The sequence below is a fragment of the Ochotona princeps genome, chromosome 26, assembly GCF_030435755.1.
Source record: "Ochotona princeps isolate mOchPri1 chromosome 26, mOchPri1.hap1, whole genome shotgun sequence".
NCBI lineage: Eukaryota > Metazoa > Chordata > Mammalia > Lagomorpha > Ochotonidae > Ochotona > Ochotona princeps.
This window is the reverse complement of record NC_080857.1, coordinates 29,005,020-29,027,963: the sequence shown is the minus strand read 5'-3', so window position 1 is coordinate 29,027,963 and position 22,944 is coordinate 29,005,020. Positions and strand designations below refer to the sequence as shown.

Sequence of the window (22,944 nt, the reverse complement as noted above, 5' to 3'; positions counted from 1 at the left end):
TAGTTTTACATGTTATGGAAATCTTCAAGCACATTTATTTCAAAATGAATTATAAGCCTCAGGAATTTAAAATACCACCAGTGTTGACGTATTGTAAGAATATATTGTCAGATCATTCTTTAAGCATTTTTTACATATTTGATCAGTGTTTGCAGTTACTAGTTTTTATGTTTCCTCATGTAACACAGAGTAATATTATGAATATAACAGGTTAGCAATTTTATTGCATGTGAAAATTTTTAAAGATACATATTTTAAAAAATAGAGAGTACATTTTTTGAACAATTGGTTTTATTTTGAAGCAGTTAGGAGAGAGAGAGATCTTCCATCTTCTGGCTCACTCCACAAATGGACACAATGGCTACAGTGACTGTTGCTGGGCTGGTCTGAAGCCAGGAGCTAGGAGATTCCTCTGGGTTTCCCACAGTGGTGTTGGGGCCCTTAGAGGCACACTAGCAGGGAAGTGGATTGAAAGTGGAGCAACTGGCATTCAGACCATTCCCCGTATGGGATACCAGCCCATGGGTAGAGACTTACTAAACCATGGGACCAGCCCCAAAGATAGTATACCTTTAAACATGTACAATTAGGTAGTTTTTTTTTTCCTGGGTGAGTATATATTTTAAGAAAAAAAATGTACTCTGGTTTAGTGATGGAATCAAAACATGTCTTTGAAACTTCCACATATGGTTCCTAGATATAGGGAGAAAGTACTAGGGATATAAATTATTTAAAGGATTCTTGCTAAAAATCAGAAAAATGTGGTTGTGTTCCTTGGAATGTTAAAGTTTACTGAAACAACTTTTTATTTAAATGAAGACAAAGTATATTTGATGCTATGAGCATGTCTGCTTTGCTCATTATTGAATCTCTAATTCCCAAACATGTTTTTGCATTTTTCAGCATTAAAAAAATCTTTTAATAGTTAATTATTTAAATAAATTATTTTGGGAAAGGTCTACAGGTATTTTTTTCCTTGCAATTGTTTGTGCACTTGACATTTAGTGGAAAACTACAAGAATTAAGAGCAAGAAAATACTTACTTGAATCATCATATGTTTTGTACATAATATTGTGTGCATTATTTAATCAACTAGTTGGGACCTGGCTTTCAGGATAAAATACTCTTGGGGTTATATTATTTTCTTCAGTTTGCATAGGTCATTCTTGATGGTGGAGCATTTAGCCAAAACCTGAAGAATTAATTTAAATGGTGTTGTAATTCCTGTCTTAAAGATACTTAGAGCACATGAAATTTCTCCTCCTCCTGGGGTTTCAGATCAGTTCTACTGAGGAATTAGCCAGCAGCCATCTTCAACCTATCTTCTTAAAGTGCAGGCCATTGAAGATGATTTTTTTTTTTTTGGTTATTTTTTGCATTGACAGCAAGTTTGGTAATTATCCTTGAATACTATCATTCTGATAATTTTATATTTTTTTACACATGTCTTCTTCTAATGGAAAATGAATCTCAGTATGCCATATGATTGGTGGCAAATAACAAACTGCAATTAAGATCTGTTTATTTAAGAGCTTACAAAGGTTGTAAAAGATTATACTTGGCTGTTTGTGAAGAATAAATGTTGTGAAATAATGCCCCTTAGTTCGCCTTTTATAATAAATCTCAGCTGTGTGTTCAGCACTAGGGCTGAGTGCCAGAAAGAACAGGTTCAACTTGTCCGTGAGGATTTGCACCGCAGCAAAGTGCACAACTGCTTTGGTAGAGGGCATTGTGGAGGTCACAGGCATGCTCAGTGGAAGGAAAGCCGCTCTAAAAACTGGTGGAACAGATAATGTTTCCGGAGGTGTGGGAATCAGTGTTAGCTTCAATCATTTAAAGGGTGACAAAATAATTCAGAGAAATGTCAAGTAAAATTTTCATGTTACATGTGTGTGTGCATTGAAATGGATATGGATATGAAATAATTCGGCACGCTGTGCCAACGTATTTTTGAACGTCTTCAGAATCATTTTTGTAATTATTTCTCAGATGTGCAAGCGTTGTTTTGGTATTGAGTTCTAAAATCCTGTGGTTAGTGTTCATGTCATGAAAGTGGGAGATAATAGTGGAAGAAGGTGTGCAGGGGTCTGCGTGCATCCCGGGGGCAAGGCCTGTGGCGTGTGGGTGAATTCTAATCAAGGGACAGATAATGATCTGAAGCAGGTTTCCTGTGAAGTTGTATTGCTCCCGCACATGTGATTAGATGGCTCAAAATTTACAAATCACAAAGAAAATGCCACTTTTTACTGTGTTATCTCCCGAAGAGCTCAGAAGTGCTTTCGCATGTGTATGATAAACAGTGAGGACTCATGACTGCCCTGTGGAGAGTGGCTGGAAGATCTGTGACCCTGGCCGGCGTGCTCTTTGAATTTAACATAAATACTGCCAGACAGTGCTGTATCTAAGCAAGTAGTTGGGGAACATCTAGAGAGTTGTGTTTTGTCATGGAAGTTGTGTTTAATGACTTGTTTACTTTCTTTGGTAACTTTTCAAGACTCTCATGACAAAATAACAGGCAGCCATTGGTTTCAGTATAGAGACTATTTTGTAATCTCTTGAATGTGGCTCAACAGATGCAGCAGAAGGCAGCACCTGTCTCAGCAACTGGTAGGTGGTTAATACTTGTATCAAACCCATGCTTTCCAGAATGGCTTCAAAGCTTTGTTCCTTAAACGATCCCACACAAAGTGCTTTCTTTGTCCCGCAGGGCACTGCTTTCCTACATGTATTTATTTTCTTCTAAGAGGGCTTTTGTAAAATGATGCTATTTGTTTTAGGAGAGGGTTTTTATAAAATGCTGATTTTAAGTTTGAAGAATTAAAATAATATGATAGTCGTATACTTGTGAATGTGGGATTACCACTCACGCTCCGTAATCGCACGCATACAGATTGTCCAAGTTGCAGTCTGCAAAGGATTGTGATTGCTCTGTGTTGCTTTCAAAATTCACATCATAAATAAGACAATTCTGTGAGTTACAAAGGATCATCAGTTATTATGAAAGGTGATTTAAAGGATTAGTTAAGAATAGCCAATTCTCTACAAAGGTAGTTCTGCTTTAGTTGAAATAGCCTTTATAGCTCAAATTTCAAAAGATTTCATGCAAGCCATTCAAGGTATGTCATTTGAAGAAATTATTTTGCTTGTTTTAAAAAAACCTCAGTAAAAGACTAAAGTGAATCACGTATAGGTATGTATTTTAGTGCAAATAAAATTTATCAGTATAATTGTGTTATGGAAAAGGTGAACATAAATTTGTTCTCTACTTCCTTTTTTTTTTGAGAGGCAGACATACAGAAATATGCAGAGAATTCCCTTATGTTGGCTCAACTCGAAATACTGACAACAATTGGGGCTGGGCTGGGAGTTTAAGTTTTGAGCCTAAAACAGGAGGAGCCAGGGATTCATCTAGGTTTCCCAAGTGGTTAACATGAACTCCGTTACTTAAATCATCATTACTGCCTCCAAGGCCTGAATTCACAGTAAGCAGGAGTCAGGAGCCCTGGCTAGGATTTGAACCAGGTGCTCTGATGTGTGAAGGTAGACATCTTAAACCGGCACAATAGTCATTCACTCTATTGATTCAAATCGGGTTTTCTAAAAATAGTCAAAATGTTTTCATGAATTAGGGTAACTTCCATTTATAAAATGTCTATATGTAAAGATTTTAAAAGTGAATCTGTTATAAGTGGTTAATAAGTATAAATTATAATATGTGGTTTTTTTTTTTTTTAGTTTTTTATTTTGCTGATGTTTATATAGTTGATCTGGGTGGGAAGAGTTGAGGAGAATTAAGGTGGCTGAATAGGGTAAGGACACATTTAAACAGACAGAGAAACATTAGCCAGTGTAAAGCAGAGAGAGCACATTCCAGGAAATATAGGAGAGGTCAAACAACAGCAGAGGGGTACCTGGACTGCCAGGGTGGGAAGAGTCGAGGCTTAGGGGAAAGGTGAGACCATTATTTCCAAATTTTCTTTTTCTTCCTTCTCTATCTGGGGGAAAGGGAGTGACTTGTGCAGAAGCTGCACCCGGCCTCCCAACTGCCCCAGGTACCTGGAACAACCACCTGGTATCATCCCAGGGTCTCTGCTATGGCACAGGCTCCAAGTGTTCTGTTCAAGTGGTTTTGATAGTTCTGAAGTGATGTTGATCTTGCCAATCCAACGGTAAGGAAATCCTTCCAACGTCCATTGGCTGACATAGTTGTTCCAGAGTCTCCATTCACCCAGATACTTGCTCGCATCTCTTGACTGGGGTAGTTGACCAATTTGTCCTGCCCTGTTTCATCTGCTATGGTACCAGGTGTCCTCTGCAGGCCCCGGTGGGGTGTCATATTCTTCATGTGCATCTGGGCATGCCATCCACAGCTCTGTCTTAGCCATTAAGGAGGTCCAGTTGTGACACGCACTCCCTGGTCAGACAACAGATCCTGTGATTCTCCCCAGGGTTGGAGTTCAGAGTCCAGAGTTTCAACTGGGGGTATCCCCAAAGAGACCTCGTCTGAGGTGATCCCAGACATGACTGTTATGTGTGCTTGCCTGTATGGGGTTCAACTCAGTGGTTCACCCACATCCAGCCTACACGCACACACTGGTAATTGCAATTGCTGGTTCAGTTCTGTCTCTAGCCCCATTTATACACAAATTAATGAATGTTGCGACCCAGCCGGACCCAGCCCACTACACACTCAGCCCCCATGCACACCACTGGAAACTGTAGCCTAGTTGTAGCCATCCCCAAGGACCCCTACCAGGTCCGCCTCCCAGCGCTGTTTCTAAATGCTATTAGACCTCACTGTGCCTGACCATCACCAGATGTTTAGCAAATGAATGCTGTAGTCCTGTAATGGAATGGTAGATGGTGAACTCTGACAGTGCAGGATTTAAAGATTTGGGAAGATGGGCCCAGTGCTGCAGTCTAGTGGCTAAAGTCCTCACCTTGTAAATGCCAGGATCCCATAGGGGCACTGGTTTGTTCCCGGCTGCTCCACTTCCATCCAGCTCCCTGCTTGTGGCCTGGGAAAACAGTGGAGAATGACCCAAAGTCTTGGGACCCTGCAACCTGCGTGGGAGACCCGGAAGAAGCTCCTGGCTCCTGGCTTCGGGTCAGCTCCTCTCAAGCTGTTGTGGCCACTTGGGGAGTGAACCAGCACATGGCAGATCTTTGTCCTAATCTCTTCTTCTCTCTGTAAATCTGATTTTCCAATGAAAATAAATAAATCTTGAAAATCTGGGCTGTTACTTGGCCTTAGCGTCAGTTTCTTTTTCTTTAAAATAATAGGAGCCTGGCCCAATGCCTGGCAGATAGTACGTGTTCAGTAAATGTTTCTGTGTCCTGCACTATTTGTAATGATATTTTAGATTGGCATGAGTTTAGTAAAGCATATTTTACACTGAATTTCAAGTAGACCGGAAATCAGGGTCTCCAAGATACTTTTTAATTTTGCATGTTAGATTTAATTCTATTGTGGTTTTGTGGGTGTGGTCTTTGTATGTGTTTGCTTTAGCCAAAGCAAAATGTAATTGTTAAGCTTTTTATAGTATTCATTGTTCCCTTTTAGGAGAGAAGAAATATAAAATCATGTTCATTTTATGCAATGAAAATGAATGATACAGTAATTCTTCATTTTGTAGTTAAATACCCTCAATAGAGCCAGGATTAGCTAGGGTCTTTCTTTCTTTCTTTCTTTCTTTCTTTCTTTCTTTCTTTCTTTCTTTCTTTCTTTCTTTCTTTCTTTCTTTTTTGGTAGGGGAGGTGGCAAGAATTGTTATAAAAACATTTGTCATTTCATGACACAAACATTCCTGAAATGCAGCAAACGCCTTATGAGGCGTGAAGGATTCAAGTCCATGGAAGAAATTATTTCTTCAATTATTGGGTCTCTACACTGGTATAGACAAGTTTTTTAGTATTTTCACTGAAATTTAGTATTTTATTATGTTTTGGTATTTTTAGTATTTTCACCAAAAAAATGTTTATGCTTGAAAGATTGTTAATCTTACATGATATTTAGTTTGTCTTACATAGTGATGGTGTTTGTAGAGAAGTTACAGCAATTTTGGTATTACATCCTGAAGTTCAGACCACATGTAACCTAATTATTTTATTGATTGGCTCAAGCCTCACATAAAGAGACATAGTAAGAGTGCTTTCATGCAAAATTACTTTTCTCATTACTAAAGAAGTTGATCCAAATGTTGTCTGGTTGAAATGCTATTTATAAAATCTGATAGTTAATTTCTCCTAAAAATGACCAAATTGTTTTTAAAGAAGCGCGTTTTGTCTCACCAAGTGGCCTCCTTGATGTTTTTCTTTTCTGATCTTTTAATAGAAACAGATATGATTTGCTGGACGCTATGTTCTGTTGGCAACAAGCGATAGTTCAGTAGCAAGACAAGCATCAGAGAAAGAATGTAAAAATAATGCTTTGCAACACCACGTCATTTTTTTCAGTGCCCAAGGAAAAATGAAACCTAGAACAACAGGCACAAAACAAAATAAATAGAATCTCTTCCTTGAACGCTGTGTTTCCTCGAAGCTATTGCTTTATCTTCCTGTTTTCATTATGTTATAATTTAATGAAAGTAAGAGTCGTCTTTGCCTAGTGTTTCTTCTGTCTCCTGCTCTATCCTTTCTGGTCTGTCTTCTGCTCTGGTTGCTGAACTGCAGGTTCTCAAGCTATTAACGTTCCCTTCACTGGAAGTGCTATTTCTTCCATGGATTCAACTGAAGTACCACTGAAATGCCTGTCCTAGCCAGTACTGTCACATCACACATTCATTTGTACTCAACTACAGTTGAGAACAACACCAACCTTGGGCAGTGCGGGTAATAATTAAAATTAAAGAATGCCTGTCTTACCCCGATAAAAAGCTTTGTTCAAGCTTTGGTGCCAAATGTAAGCTAAGCAATTCATCTGATTTTCAACAAATGAAGCGATTATCTGTTCCACTGCTGAATGAAGACTTAATAAGCTGTGTTGATACAAAGAGCTTCAGCGCAGAGGGGTGGCCTAGTGGCTAAATCCTTGCTTTGCATCTGCAGGGATCCCATAGGAGCACTGGTTTCTATCCCGGCTGCGCCACTTCCCTTCCAGCTCCCTGCCTGTGGCCTGGGAAATCAGCAGAGAATGGCCCAAAGCCTTGGGATCTTGCAGCCATATGGGGGATCTGCAGGAAGCTCCTGGCTCCTGGCTTTGGATCGGCTCAGCTCTGGTCATGCGGCCACTTGGGGAGTGAATCGGTGGACAGAAGACCTTTCTCTCTGTCTTTCCTTCTCTCTGATAATCTGCCTTTCAATAAAAATAAAATCTGTAAAAGGAAAGAAAAAAGCTTCAGATATGCACAGAGCAATAGGTAAAATACTGGGCTACTTAAGGAATTTTTGAAAGGTTATTTTGACTTTTTTTCCCCCTTTACTCTGAATTTAGCACCAATCCATGTCCTTCTTATAGGACTGTGCTGAGCTTAGTACTTCTCTTAGGACTCTGCTCTTCCTTCCCTGTTTTAAGCATAGAACTAGCTGAGAAGCAGAGATATTAAATTAGCTTCTTTCTTCCTTTGCGTTTTTTAAAAAATTTTTCAGATAATAGGCATACATTTGTATGTAAATAATTGCAGTCAAAACAGGTAAAGGAGAGCAGAGCGGTCATGGACTTGGAGTCCACCTGTAGCCTGAGACCATGGTTTTGCATATGACCACAAATCTTTGTATATTTTTGTAGCAAGTTTCCTTGTGAGCCGTATTATATCTTAGGCAGTAGAAACCAGTTTATAGATATGGTTTCAAATATTCAGTATTTGGTTGTAGCTGTGTTATGTAAGAAGCTTAATGTTTTCGTAGTGAACTCCTAATTTCTTTCAACTTTTCTAGCGTCTAAATATGTTACTATCTACTTTTTGAAATTCTTTCTCAAGAAATAATTTTTTAAATTGGTAGAAAATAATAATCCCCAAAATAGAATTGGAACATTATCAGAGAATATATTTCTGTGTAGTAATTTGAACATGAAATAATTTGTGTTCTGGGGGATGAGATTGCAAATGAATTTGGTTAGCAAATCTTTAATGTAATTCCGCTGTGCTGAGCAAGTTTTGATGCAGTTTCCTGGGCCAGTTTTCTGGCAACAGTTTTGGACATTTGACTTGGCCACCTGAGAGTTTAGCGTTTTAGGGCTATTTGTTTCCTGAGGGTGAACAAGAAAAAGCTTAAATCCCAACTAAATGCGTAGGGAAATTCTCCTTTCATGTTTTGAAACATACCTTACATATTTGAATGAAGCTGAACATTGCCTAGGAGCTGGAAAAACATGTTGCAGTTTTTAGTATATGTAGGATGAAGTCTCTTACATATCTTAGAAAGGGTTTTTGTTTTAAATGAAGACAGATTTTGGGGAAAATTGGTAAACTATTAGGTACTACATTTCAAAAGACAAGAAGTGTTCATGAAGGCTGAATAGTGGAAATAAATTGTCATTAGAATGATTTTCCTAGTAATATTTGAAGTTAAATTCTCGTCATTCCAGAGCGTTCTTTCAGAGCGGGTCTGTAGCCCAGTGATTCTGGGACAGTTGGGACTTCAGAAACTGGTGCCTTTATGTTTCCCCTCATCCCGGCTGTCTCTGTGGTGTTTAGGTAAAGAAACTATTGCACCTTGATTTGGGGAAAATTCAATTTATTTTTGTAATACTTTGTGAGGCACTGTTTTCTTTCCACTGAGTGGTCACGGAGTCACAGCAGGTTAGACCTGCTGGCCCAGTCTCCCCACACACTCCCCCCATTTCCCTGCCCTCCTTGTAGATAAGGAAAATGGAGCTGAGAGAAACGGAACATTTCACCTAGGTCCATTGTAGTGGAGTGGCAATGCCAGAGTGAGTACATAGTTTTCTTGTAACATGCAGAGTCTTGTCTCTCATTTGCCCTTTTGCTGCTTACTGTAAGTCTTGAAAGAAATTAGAGAAAGCCATTTATGTGAGGGGAGGCAGGATGAATTGTACTTACCATGAAATTATGTGCTACCAGGAAGTGATTACCGTGCAGCTGTTCAGTGATGACAAGCTGCCATCACCCTGGAGTGACCGGAACAGCATTGTGTAAAAAGCACTCTGCTTGTTCCTAAAATAAATCGAAAATAAGTGAATTACCAAAGAAATGTTGCTTAGAATAAAGCGGCTTGTGGACTGTGGCAAACATATCCTTATCTCATGAAAAAATTATGTGTGAGCCTATACACATATACACAGTTAAAATATATGCATGTAAGGTATATGTGTATATATGTATGTGTGCATATGTATGTGTTTAATTTATAGATCTAGAAATAGAAACACGATACACACACAATACATACACAATACACACACAATGCACAACACACAAGGCATGTACTCACCTATTTAGTTATTTCAGAACATCCCTAATGGGTTTATCTGAAAGGCTTCCTACAGATACCCCTCTAGATATAGTCTCTTGAATTTTAGTGAATTAATAGCATGTGCAATATATTGATGGCATTTGGCAATGTGTCATTCATTTTTACGAAGTTTTTCAAGTCTCCCTCTCTCCATCCTCCTGCTTTTCCTGTTTGTTTTTTGTTGTTGTTGTTGTTGTTTTGTCCCCACCTTCATCCCTGCCTTGCTTTGGCAGTCAGTAACTGTAAGAAATAAAAGTAGAAGGCATACTTGTTATTGTTACAAGACTTAGCAGGCCGACATCTCCCTGTGGGTAGAAGCTTGGCTCTCTTCTGTCCATTGCTCTTCCTTTCAGCTCCTAATGTGATAGGTACTCTGTAGCATTTGTTGTTTGAATATTAATGAATGCCACAGAGTAACTGCAATGTGTTGTTACTAGAAATATTACTCAAATGAGTGCTTGAATGGCTGGAAAGCGCATTCCCACCCTAGTGGTGGAAAGCAGCCACTGCTTATAATTGGTAAGTGTTTATGCGTAATAAGAGCTTTCTTAGATTTATTAAAATAGAAAACATGTTCATTTACTGTTGCTGTAGCATTGATTCTACTACGTCAAGTGAGTGTAAATGACTGGTCTCATATACTGTTTTATTATGCATTGATATTACAAAATGTGGAGCAGCTCTTTGAAGATATCGTTCCAGTTTTAGTATATGTGCTGCCAAAGCGAACATTGATGAAGATATCGTATTGTAAAGCGTAACATGAACGTAGAGCCTTGAGGTCTTTGGGGGAAGACAAATGCTAAACAAAATAATTATACAAAAACAGTTTTTTTTTAAAAAAGATTTATTCATTTTTATTACAGCCAGATATACAGAGAGGAGGAGAGACAGAGGAAGATCTTCCATCCGATGATTCACTCCCCAAGTGAGCCGCAACGGGCCGATGCGCGCCGATCCGAAGCCAGGAACCTGGAACCTCTTCCGGGTCTCCCATGCGGGTGCAGGGTCCCAATGCATTGGGCCGTCCTCGACTGCTTTCCCAGGCCACAAGCAGGGAGCTGGGTGGGAAGTGGAGCTGCCGGGATTAGAACCGGCGCCCATATGGGATCCCGGGGCTTTTAAGGTGAGGACTTTAGCCGCTAGGCCACGTCGCCGGGCCCCACAAAAACAGTTTAACAAACTCACATGACTCATGTGTTGAAGGGAGGAGTTTGTCCTGGTGATGAATATTAGACAAGATAAAGAGCAGGATGTTATAGAACTCTGTTTTACTTTGTGGCTCAGCAATATACACAGCAATGATACTAAATAGCTTTTTGTTATTTTTGTAGGTAAAAATATGATTCTCTCATTAATATTATTCCAAATGGTTTGCTGTATTCTGTGTGTGTGTGTGTATGTGTGTGTATTTTAGCACATAGATAATCTTTGTTTTCCTTTTATTTCAAAAGAATAATGTTTGTAGTATATAGATAATCTGATAAATCTCAATGAATGGTAAACAATTTTTTATTAGCTTTTAAAGTTCATAAGAAAAGGGTGTCGCTAAAAGTCTAGCCCAGGCAAATAATTCCTATTTGGCCTAGGAATTAATATGTCTGTTCCACACATCAGAGTACTTGAGTTCAGTTCCTGCCTCTGGCTACCAGCTTCCAGCTAATGTAGATCTGGAGGCACCAATGATGGCTCAGGCGATGGCTTCCTGCTGCCCTAGATCTCCCTTGAAGGCCTTACTCTGTGGCAGGATGGGAGTGCGTGGTGGGGAGAGTCAGGAATTAAAGGAAATTAGCCAGCAGGTGGAAGTGTAGGCTCCCTCTCTGTCTCTCTGCCTCTCAAAAACATTTTTTTGTTGTTGTTTGAAAGATTTTATTGTTATTTGAATTACATAGAGAAGAAGAAAAAGATATCTTCCATCTGTTGGTTCATTGAAATGTCCTCAATGGCTGCAGCTGAGCAAAAACGAAAAGGCTATTGATTTTATATTTTGCATGAAGATTGACTTATATCAGAAAAAAAGTATGATTGACTTATATCACTGAGCTTAATGGTCTCTGGTTGGGGCCGTTTGGTTGCAAGTGGTAGAACTTCATTGTTTTTAATGGCTGAGTTGTATTCCATGAAGTAGATGTGTCACAGTTTCCTTATTCACTTCTCTTTTGATGGGCATCTGGGTTGTTTCCATGTCTTTGCTATTGCAGACTTTGCAGCTGTAAATATAGGATTAGAGATCCATTTCTTATATGCAGATTTCATTTTGTTTGGATATATTCCTAGCAGTGGGAGAGCTGGGTCATATGGCAGGTTTATTTGGAGTTCTCTACGCACTCTCCATACTGATTTCCATAGAGGTTGTACTAGCCTCCACTCCCACCAACAGTGAAGGAAGATATCTTTCTTCCCACATCCATGCCAGTAGGTGTTGTTAGCATTTTGAATGTAGGCCGTACTCACTTGAGTTAAGTGGAAGCTCAATGAGGTTTTTATTTATATCTCTCTGGCAGCAAAGGAGCCTGAGCATCTTTTCATCTGTCTGTTAGCCGTTGGAATTTGTTCTTCTGAAAAATGTGTGTTCATTTCCTTTACCAATTTCTTCACAGGGGAGTTTGAGTTTTTGCATTTGTAGAGTTTCTGAAACTCTTGTAAATCCTGAATACTAGTCCCCGTCAGTTGTGTAGTGTGCATGGATTTTTCCCCATTCCATTGGCTGCGTCTTCATGTTGTTCGTTGCTTCCTTTGCTGCAGTCCCATCTATTTATTTTAGCTTGGACTACCTGTGCTTTAGGTGACTTTCCTAAGAAGTCTTTCACAGTTCCTATATCTTGGAGAGTGCTTCCTATGTGATTTCCTCTAGTAATTTAATGGTTTCTGGCTACAGATTTAGGTTTTTGACCCATTTAGAGATGGTTTTTAAAAAATTTTTGTATTTATTTTAAAGCCAGCCTGCAGAAAGAGACAGGGAGGCAGATTGAGATCTTCCATTCACTGGTTCACTCCCTCAGTGGTTGCAGCGGCCAGGGCTGCGCAAAGCCAATACCAAGGGTTTCAGCCTGTCTCCCACGTGGGTAGCAGGCACTCACACACTTGGGTCTTCCTCTTCTGCTTTTGCAGGCTGTTAGCATGGAGCTGGACTGGAGCTGGGATAACCAAGACTTTAACCTATGCCCACATGGATGCTGGCATTGCAGGCACTGGTTTTACCCTCCATGTCACAGCATTGGCCCTTATTTTTATTATCTTTTAAAACTGTTTATTTTGAATTTTCTTGAAATGCAGAGAACAAGAGACACAGAAAGAGATCTTTACTGGCTGGTTTGCTCCCCAGGAAGCAGAAGTGGCTTAGCGTGGGCTCGGCTGAGCCAGAACTTGGAAACACTATCCAGGTCTGTCTCCCATGTGGATGGCAGGGATCCAAGTACTTGAGCTGTCACCTGCCACCTCCCAAGGTGGCATTAACAGGAACCTGGAATCAGAAGAGGAGCTGGGACTTGAACCCAAGTACTTCAGTATGAAATACAGGCATCCCAATGATGTGTTAGCCATTGTGCCAGACATCCATCTAATATTAATTTTTTATAGTTTAAAAATATAAGAATTGCCCATTTGGCCAATTTTTATGTTTTATAATTGGACATGAATATTATACATTTAAATTAGTAGTTTAGAGGATAAAGAAACTAAGTTGAAGGTAACAAAAAATAAAGAACTACAAAGTTATATAATGATAACTGAAAATTATTTACAAAAGTTACGCAAGAAACTGATGAAAACTCTGTGAAGAAAAATAACAATGTGGGTTAAAATGAGAAAATATGGCCTACCCATGGAATTTTCCCAAAGTTTGTGGAAAATGAATATTATAAAATTGTGTGGATTTCCAATTTTTTTTTTGTACATGCAACTTAGCTTTTAGTTATACTTCCATATGAGCTTTTTAAGTACACTCCTCTAAGAAATAGGGACACATATAAATTAGCATTTTGTACCCTATGTATGGTAAATATGTAATTGTCACTGAAATGGTTGAATATGGCTGACTAGCATCTTATTTTGTGTACTTATACTCAAAAGCGGCCCTTTTGTTGTAGTTGCACTGGGGTTCCTTCTCAGAAAATTTAGTGTAATGCTTTTATCCCATTTAGCTTTTAGTGTAAAGTTTTCTTATTTTGAATGATCATATTAGTTTGTGTGTAAAAACAGATACATAGGCTTAAGAGAAGGAGACGTTTATGGTACAGAGCTTTGCAGAGTGATTACATTAGCTTTCTTCCTTAGTTACAGGTTTTAAGACTGATGATCAAAGATTTTACTAAAATATATTAATAGGGGCCTGGCACAGTAACCTGGTGGCTGAAGTCTGCTTGCATGCTCTGGAATCCCATTTGGACTCCTGTTCATGGCCTGGCAGCTCCACTTCCCATCCAGCTCCCTGCTTGTGGCCTGGGAAAGCAGTCGAGGACAGCCCAAAGCCTTGGGACCCTGCACCCGTGTGGGAGACCCGGAAGAGGTTCCTGGTTCCTTGCTTTAGGTTGTCTCTGACTGTTGCCACCACTTACAGAGTGAACTGGTGGATGCAAGATCTTTCTGTCTTGTCTCTTCTTCTCTCTGTAACTCTGACTTTGCAATAAAGTAAATAAATCTATCTATCTATACTTATAAATTATTTGCTATATGTATATAAATGGGAGGGTAGACTGTGTTCACGTATTTGTTGAATTTTACCCTTGATGTTGGGCAGCTGTACAGTTTAAAGCTTAATTTGGACTTACTGATGAATTTGGTCTTCTTCCTTTAAGCCAGATGTCAGGGACTATATGTTAATTCTACAATGTGTGCTTTAGTAATAAATTTAGCATTAAATTTATTATGCAATAGATTATTCAGCAGAACTAATGGATGTTTTTTTAAAGTTTTATTTGTTTTTATGAAAGAGTTGTCGAGAAGAAAGGGATAGAGAGATCTTCCGTCTGCTGTTTCACTTCCCAAAATGGCTGTAATGAGCAGTGCTAGGCCAGACCCAACTAGGAGCTGCTTCTGGGTCTCCTGTGTGAGTGAAGGGCCCCATGACTCCTCTGTGTATTGAAGCCATAGGCAGGAAGATGGATTGGAAGTGGAGCAGCTGGTGTCCAGTTGAGGTAATAGTGCCACGGTGGCAGGTATACTTCTGTGCAACAATGCTAGCCCCTAAATGGATATTTTAAATGTGAGGAACTTAGTTCATGTGTAAAAGGACTATAATTGGGAAACAATGTATCAGTTATATTAAAAGATATTTTCTTCATTTTTCTAACAGAGTCAACATATTTCATTGGCACCTATTCAGAAGCTTGAAGAAGCTCTGTATGAATACCAGCCCCTGCCAATAGAGACATGTGGACCGCCGGTTCCTGAGATTGAATTGCTAGGAAGACTTGGGTGAGTGTCCAGGAGAGGTTTCCCTTGGCAGTTCAGAGCTTTGTGGGTGCTGTTTCTTATCTCACAGCTTAATATGTTTAGATACTCAGTTTATACGACTTTCATTCCTTTGCAACAGAGTTAGTGATACTTAATGTTGTTTATTTGGTACATTAACTTTTCTGTGTAATTGTAAGATCTCTTAAGATTGAGACTGGGTTGCCTTAGTTTCTTTTTAAGGTTGTCCTTGGCTGTCATATTGAAATGGCTTTTCATGGAAAGGTCACCAGGTATGTTTTTGGAAAGCGGAGCTGGAGGCCAGTGCATGGAGTATCTGGTGGAATCGTTGCCTGTATCACATATGGGGCACCGATTCGATTCTGACTGCTTCCTTTTCCTTGTATGTCCCTGCAATATGCCCAGAAAATCAGTGGAAAATGGCGCAAGTCTCCAGGTTCCTGTCAACCACGTGGGGTCCCTGAGGAAGCGCCTGGCTCTTGGGTTCTGCCTGGCCCATGGCTGGGTGTAGTGGCCATTTGGGTGTAAACCCATAGATGGGCGAGCTCTCTTCTTTGACCCTATCTGTTCCCTCTCTTACACTTCTTGCTCCCTCTCTCTCTGTAGTTATGCCTTTTCAATGAAATAAATGCCTTTAAATGAAATAAATCTTACAAAGAGAAAAAGAGCTGGGACTTCATTTAGACAGTAGTAAGGCAGTGAAAGTATGAGTTAGACATGTTGCCACTAAAATGGATAGAGTTACTCCTGTGTGAAGTGAAACTACATTTATGAAATAGAGTCACAAAATACATTTTATGAAACGTATTCTAATGTAGAATAGGCCCAAAGGCTCAATATTCCTATGCATTAATTTTAGAAATGAACCTGGGATCATGGCTTTTGTATGTGCTGGGAATAGTCTCCGTGTATCTTGGGAGCAAGTGGATGTTTGTAAGCTTGAAGAGTACAAGCACAAAAAATTGCTGAGTGGAGCAAATAATTTCTTGGTCCAGGTTTGTTTTTTAACTCATAAAATTGGTGAAAGACTAATCTAGATCCTATGGACTTTTTTTTTAACCTTTGAAAAAAAATTGCATTATTATTGTTTAAAGGCAAATAGAGTCCTCTTTCTGCTCGCTCATTCCCTAGATAGTCATAGATGCCAAGGCTGAGAGGGTGTCAAGGCAAACCTGGTACTTGAAATTCAATTCATGTCTTCCCCGTTGGGTGACAGAGAGCAAGTTGTGTGAGCCGTTATTGCTGCTTCTGAATTTCCACAGTAGTGAGAAAGTGAAGAGTTGGTGCCAGGTATCAAACTTCAGTGTGTGGTGTGAGTGTCTTCACTGTTAGGCTAAATGCCTGTTCCCCATTGTTTCTGAAAAATAAAAAAACGATTTAGTTGCTCCCTGTTATGCCTCTTCCACGTGAGTGCTGGCTTCTGTTCTGTCTGCTCCTCCTCCTACCCAGTTCCCTGCTAAGGGCAGACAAAAGCAGCAGGAGATGGCGCAAGTGTTTGGGCTCTCTACCATCCACATGGGGGACCCAGAGGAAGCTCCTGGTTCATAGCTTCTCCCTGGCCTCAGTGTTTCCTGTTGTGGCCATCTGGTTTGTGAACCAGTGGATCAAGGATCTTTCCTCTCTCTTTGTCTCTCCCTTTCTCTCTCTCAATGTATCTCTCTTTCTCTCTGTAACTTATAAATGAATAAATGTATCTTGAAAAAAAGGGAAAAGAATGCAGTGTAAAAGGAAGATAATGGTAACAATCAAGCAAAGTCATTAAAAAGCGATAAAAAAAAGACCCTGACATCAAAAGCAAGACAGATGAAACAAATAATACAAATCTATATGCATCATCAAAATTATAAACATAATGCATGTGAACATTGAGGCTCTGAGGTGGCTCTATTATTAAAATTATTGGTAATTTATTTTTATAAGTTTGGTTTCTTTTTTAAAAATTCATTTATTTATTTTAAAGTCAGAGTTAGGGAGGGAAAGAGACTTTCCGTTTGTTGGTTTGTTCCTCACATGGCTGTGAGGATTGGAGCTGAGTCAGTTAGACGCCAAGAGCCAGGAATTTCTTTCAGTCTTCTAGGTGCGTGGAGGGGCCGCAGCACTGAGGCCATGTTCCGCTGCTTCCCCAGGCATAGCAGCATGGAGTTGGATCAGAAGTGGCACAGCCAGGACTCAGAAGAGGTGTCCATATGGAATACCAGTGCCTTTTACTCCTATGCCACAACACTGGTTGCTGTGTAATTTTGTTGTACTATTGGATAACTTTTTTGTTTCTTTTCTTTATTTTTGTTTTTCATGATTCAGTACCTTAGGCTCAGGGATTTTCCTTCCCCGTCTTTGAAGTGTTTTCCTCTGTATTATAACTTTAAGCAATAATTTACAAGATGTAAAATAAAGCCTAAAACCTTCTTTTGAGGTAGGTAACAAATTTGCCAATTGTTCTACATGCTGAACTCTAAAGCTGGAGAAGGTAGAAAATACTGTGTTTCTGATGTTAAAGGTTGTATATGATAGAGACAGTGGTTTCATTATCTCCTGCTGAGTGACTTTAAAACAGGATCTTGTTTATCTGAAGCATTCTGTTTTTAACATCATTAAAAATAAACTGTATCAAAAGTACCCCTTTGAGATAGATGTTTTGCCTGGTGGGTAAGGCACCTCTATCCTGGGCACCAATTCTAGTGAGCTTCTACGTGAAGACACAGGGTGAGATACTAAAAATGAGAAAATGGGTTCGTAACATACCTGGTCTGGCCATTTCTTGACTTTGAACTTCCTCACCATCAAAACTGTGAGAAATTCAGCTTCTTTATAAGTCATAGCATTTTGTTACAGGAGCTCTGATGTAAAGGTTTGTACACATTTTCTCTCATTTTGCTGTCTGCTTTTAAAGAGTATCTTTTGAAACAGTGAAAACCAAAAAAACCCTTCAATTTTCTTCAAATGCAGTTAGGCCTGTAATGGCCTGCGCTGGTCCGGGCTGAAGCTTGGAGCCTGAAACTCAGTTTGGGTCTTCCGCATGAGTGATAGGAACCAAAGTGCTTAGGCCTTTACTGCCTCCTCCAAGAATACACAATGGTGGGAAACTGGATTGCAAATGGAGCAGGGGTTCGAATCAAGTACTCTCCAATATAATGAAACTCTAAGCAGCATTTTTGACTGCTTTGCTGATTGTCTGCCCCTATTTTTAATTTTTTTAAGGAATTACTGTACTGTTTTCCATAAAGGCTATTACAGCTAAGGTGCTAACGGTGTACTATGGTTCCCTGTTCTCAACAGCTTGCTGGCCAGTGTTATCTATTGCCTTTTTGATGATAGTCATCCCAACAGATATGAGATAATCCTGTTCTGATTTTGGTTTTTATTTTCATAATGATCAATGATGCTAGGCACCATATAAAAATCCTGTTGTCCATTTATATGCTGTCTTTATAAGAAGGTCTATTTAGGTACTTGGCCCAATTTTAATTGGATTTTTACTATTTTGTGCCCAATTTATGTTGAGTTTCTTAAGTATAGTAGATATTAACTACTTAGTGGATATGTGATTTGTAAGTATTCTTCCCCTGGTCTCCAGATTGCCTTTTCATTTTGTTGTTTGTTTCTTTGCTATGCATGAGTCTTTTTTTTAGTTTGGTGTAATCTCATTTGTTTCTTTTTGGTTTTGTTGTCTGCACTTTTGGTGTAATAAACAAAATATCATTTTTAAGTCTTGTGTCACTGTTGCAGGAAATTTCGGTAAATAAAGGACAACACACACATACATACACACAAACACACAAAAGCTTTGTGTCACGATGCCTTGTTCCTTTTGCTTTCTTAAAATGGTTCTAAGGGTTCATACCCATCTTGACTTGATGGTTTTGTGTATGGTGTAAGAAAATGGCCTAGTTATCATTATTCTCTTCCATGCACTGCCCAAGTGACAGCAGTAGCCAGAGCTGAGCTGAACCAAAGCCAGGAGTCAGGAGTTTCTTTCTGGTCTCTTATTCAGGACGAGGGTCCAAAGATTTGGGGCCATCCTCTACTGCTTTAATTAGAACAGCCAGAATATTAACCGTGCCCATATGGGATCCCAGTGCATGCAGGATGAGGATTTAGCCATTAGGCTACTGTGCAGGGTACAGTTCTAAGATAATTTGGTACAGTTCTAAGATAATTGTATTTCCTTTTCTCTCCCTCCTTCCATAGTATCTTTTTTTTTCTATAGCTTTCATTCACTTTGAAGCTATAGGCTTAATTCACAGCTAACAAAAATATAAAACCACACATTTCCAGAGCAGTATACACAAGGGCAAAACAACAGTCATCACAAGGTGTCTATTTCATTCCTAAAAAAATTTTTTTTTTTGTATTCTATGTTATCAGCCAAGTATTAGAGAAAATATATTTGTCTTCTTCGGACTGGCTTATTTGACTTAGCTTAATGGGTTCCCTTTGCAATCATTTTAATGCAAAGAAATGATTTCACTCTTTTCTTATGGTTGAATAGTATTCTTTAGTTATATTTGCAAAATGCCATATTTTCTTTATCAGGTGGTGGATATTGGGGTTAATTCTGTATCTTTGCTATTGTGTGAATTGAGCTGCAATGAACATGGGGTACAGATAACTTTTTCATATGCTGGTTTCATTTCCACTGGGCAAATTCCCAGGAGTCGAATGTCTGGGTCATATGATAGCTGTGTGTTCTTATCTCCACACCATTTTCCATAGTGATTGTACTCATTTCCATTCCCACCAGCAGCATATTAGGGTAATTTCCCCCCACTTCTTTAACGATAGTTAACTTTTTTGTGTTGTTGTTGACATCTATTCCAATGGGAGTGAGATAGGAGTGTGTGTGTTGGAGGGGGTTGGTGGTGGTGGTCATTTATGTATTATTTTACATTTCCCTGGTGGCTAGTGATCTTGAACATTTTTTTTCATGATGGCCTTTTGAATTTTACTTCTGAAAAATTCTTGTTTATGTATTTGTCCATTTCTTAACTGATTTGTTTTGTCGTTGATTTTTTTTTAAAATCTCTTTCTAGATCTTGGATATTAATCCGTTATCAACCGCATAATTTATTTTCTCCCATCATGACTGTTGTCTTTGCAATGCCAAACCTTCTTAACTTGGTTAACCATTTGTCTTTTTTTTTTTTTTAACATTATGTCATCTTGGATTTTTTTTTCTCTCGCATTTTAACAAATTTCCATGTTATTCAAATACTTATATAGTGCAACATTAAAAATTATAAAACATTTATCATGTATAAGGTTTTTTTTTAATATACGAATTAACATTTAAGAAAGTAAGAGAGGTCTCCTTCTATAGTGACGAGAGGGGGCTATAAGGGAGGGGAAAAAATGAGAAAATGTAAGAGAGAAGGAGAAAGATCTCCTGCATAGCAAGAGGAGGGGGCTCCAAGGAAGGAAAAACCCAAGGAAATGGTGGAAATGGTGTCTTTTATGCACCATCTCGGGGAGGGAGGGGTCCCAAATGAGTCACTCAAAGGACAGAAAGAGAAAAAACTCATTCACAGTGAGCAACTAAGTCTATCACCTTGCCCAGAACAAAAGGACAGCAGAGGGGTGTGACTGGCGGCTTCCTCCTCCGCGTCTGATGCCAAGCTGAAAAGTCCATCTCTTTGACAGTAAAGCAGTGATGGTATTAGTATGGGCTGTGTCTCCATGTATAAGGTTTTAAGGCAGGGTATAATAGTAGCTTTGAAAATTTAAGTAATTTGGTCTATTTCAAGAGTTAAAGCTTTATTAAACCCAGAACCAATTTCTGTTTGGCATCTTGCGTTTTCTGTGTAAATAAGTGTAATTTAGGTAAGCCTAAAAAGTAAAAATGGCTTTCACACTTCTGTGTGAACATATTGATTTTACTCTGTGACTTTGTTTATTCTGTAAAATTTTAAAGATAAAATATCTTTATAAAACACATTCTTCAGTGTTTCTGATATACGAAGGTAAATGAAGCCATTTGTTACGTAAAATCTGTAGGATGAAATTTCAGTCAAAATAATTTATTCATTTCATATGGAACCTATTTGTATATTTCTTTGTGATAGAATTTTGTAACAAAGTGCATATGTTCATTTCTGTGTTCTGTTGGCGTAACTACATGTAAGCCCCGTACTATCAATCCCGAAGCTTTAAACTGGAATGGTTTAATGTCTCGAGTCACCAAACGAACATTATTTAGCTATTATAGTATCAGTAATTGCCATAACTACAATTGGTAATTAGATATCAATTTCTTATTTTAGTGCCTGTCAGTTTTGTTATCTTATGTGGCCATTGGCTACATTGGAGGAAAAAAAAAAAAAACAGCTTGTTGCCCGAAAGTAACCAAGGAATTAATCCACTGCTATTATTGACAAAGGAATAAAGGAAATGGTTAACTCTAAAGGGAATAGAATTGACTAGGGTCCAGAAAAGTAGAAGACCCATCTTGGTAACCCAGCAAGGTACTTGTCATGATTTTCTTTTGGTCTTGAATATTGATCCACTGTTACTTTCTATGTCAGGAATGTATGTTGAACATTTGAAAACTTTTTTGTTAAAGATTTATTTATTATTTTTATTGGAAAGGCATATCAAATTACAGAGAGAAGGAGAGACAGAGACAAAAATCTTCCACCTGTTGGTTCACTCTCCAAGTAGCTGCAACGGGCCAGAGCTGAACCAGTCCAAAGCCAGGAGCCAGGAGCTTCTTCTGGGTCTCCCACATTTGTGTAGGGTGCCAAGGCTTAGAGCCATCCTCTACTGTTTTCTCAGGCCCAAAACAGGGGGTTGGATAGGAAATGGAGCAGGCAAGGCACAGATCAATGCCCAAATGGGATCCTGGCACTTACCAGGCAGGAATCCAGCCATTGTGCCAGGCCCAGGAAAGGTTTTTTGTAACGTTCTTCTTGTCTTCCATTTTAAGTACTCCTTATCATCACTAAATAATATTTTCTCATATATCGACCTTATTAAATCTGTTGTCAATATCCTTTCATAGGTTGCCATCTTCTTCATGATCTGACTCTCTTCATCCAGCCTTTCTTATACTTTGTACTTGCTAAGAACCTCATGGGGTTTCATATATTTTTGTCATATTGCACAAGATGTTTTATTTCTTGCACTCTTTAAACTTCATTTTATTTCTTTGAGCGGGAGACGGAGAAACAGGCCTCCTGGGCACTGGTTCAGTCCCAGTTCTTGCCGTGTCAGACCCCATCTCTGTTTCATCCTTGTCTCAGCATCCTCCCAGTCCCTTCCTTCCCCTCTCCCTCTCAGTTTGAGTTGTTTGTTTCCTCCAGCCCCTCTTCTGTTTGGATAGTGTTATTTTCCTTTATGTGTATTAACCAGACAAATGGTATGACTATGAGTTAACCCTTAAAAGCTTTAAATTTTTGTTTTATTTTTTTATTCTACTTGTATTGCTTATAACAAAGAGTCTTAAAGTCTCTAAGCAGTGAAGTATATTGGTGTGGTGTTGTTCAGCTTACAAAGTCCTACGCCAGCACAAAGCTTTATGTGTATTTGTATTCTTATTTTTCTGTAGCTTAAAAATTTTTAAAGATTTTTTGAAATTTTTATTGGAAAGTCAGATATACAGAGTGAAAGAGAGAATTAGAGAAAGATGTTCCATCAGCTGGTTCACTCCCCAACTAGCCACAACAGCCAGAGCTGTGCTGATCCTAAGCCAGGAGCTTCTTCTGGGTCTCCCCACATGGGTGCAGGTTCCCAAGGTTTTGGACTGCTTTCCCAGGCCACAAACAGGGAGCTGGAAAGGAAATGGAGCAGCCGGGATACAAACAAGCACCCACTGGAATCACAGGCATGCAAGGCGAGGACTTTAGCCACTAGGCTTCCGCACCAGGCCCTTTAGCTTCAATTTTTAAAAACTTATTTATCTGCTTGAGATTTATTATAAACAAGTATGAAATCATATCTGTACTTTTTTAATATAGTAATTTATTTAATAGGTCTTCATTTACATGTTGCTATTCTACCATGTATGAAATCTTAATTAAAATTTTTTCTCTGCTGCCCTTTGCTTCCTCAATTTTATGTTTCAAGATTTTTTTTACAGTATCATATTACTAATAATTGTTTCTGATTATTTTATTTATTTAGTT

General features: G+C 38.9%; 1 protein-coding gene and 1 long non-coding RNA gene across 3 annotated transcripts in view; both read left to right on the top strand.

Moving 5' to 3' along the window:
* MNAT1 (MNAT1 component of CDK activating kinase) overlaps positions 1-22,944 on the top strand; it is a 147,273-nt gene that overhangs the window by 83,135 nt on the left and 41,194 nt on the right. For both annotated transcript variants that reach the window (XM_058655611.1, XM_058655612.1), the window contains exon 7: positions 14,709-14,830. In XM_058655611.1, the coding sequence (XP_058511594.1) occupies positions 14,709-14,830 (122 nt within the window). The remainder of the gene's footprint in view (positions 1-14,708; positions 14,831-22,944) is intronic.
* LOC131478052 (uncharacterized) lies at positions 21,144-22,630 on the top strand. The gene is made up of 3 exons (XR_009244285.1): positions 21,144-21,285; positions 21,822-21,874; positions 22,516-22,630. It is a non-coding gene; the product is annotated as an uncharacterized LOC131478052 (long non-coding RNA).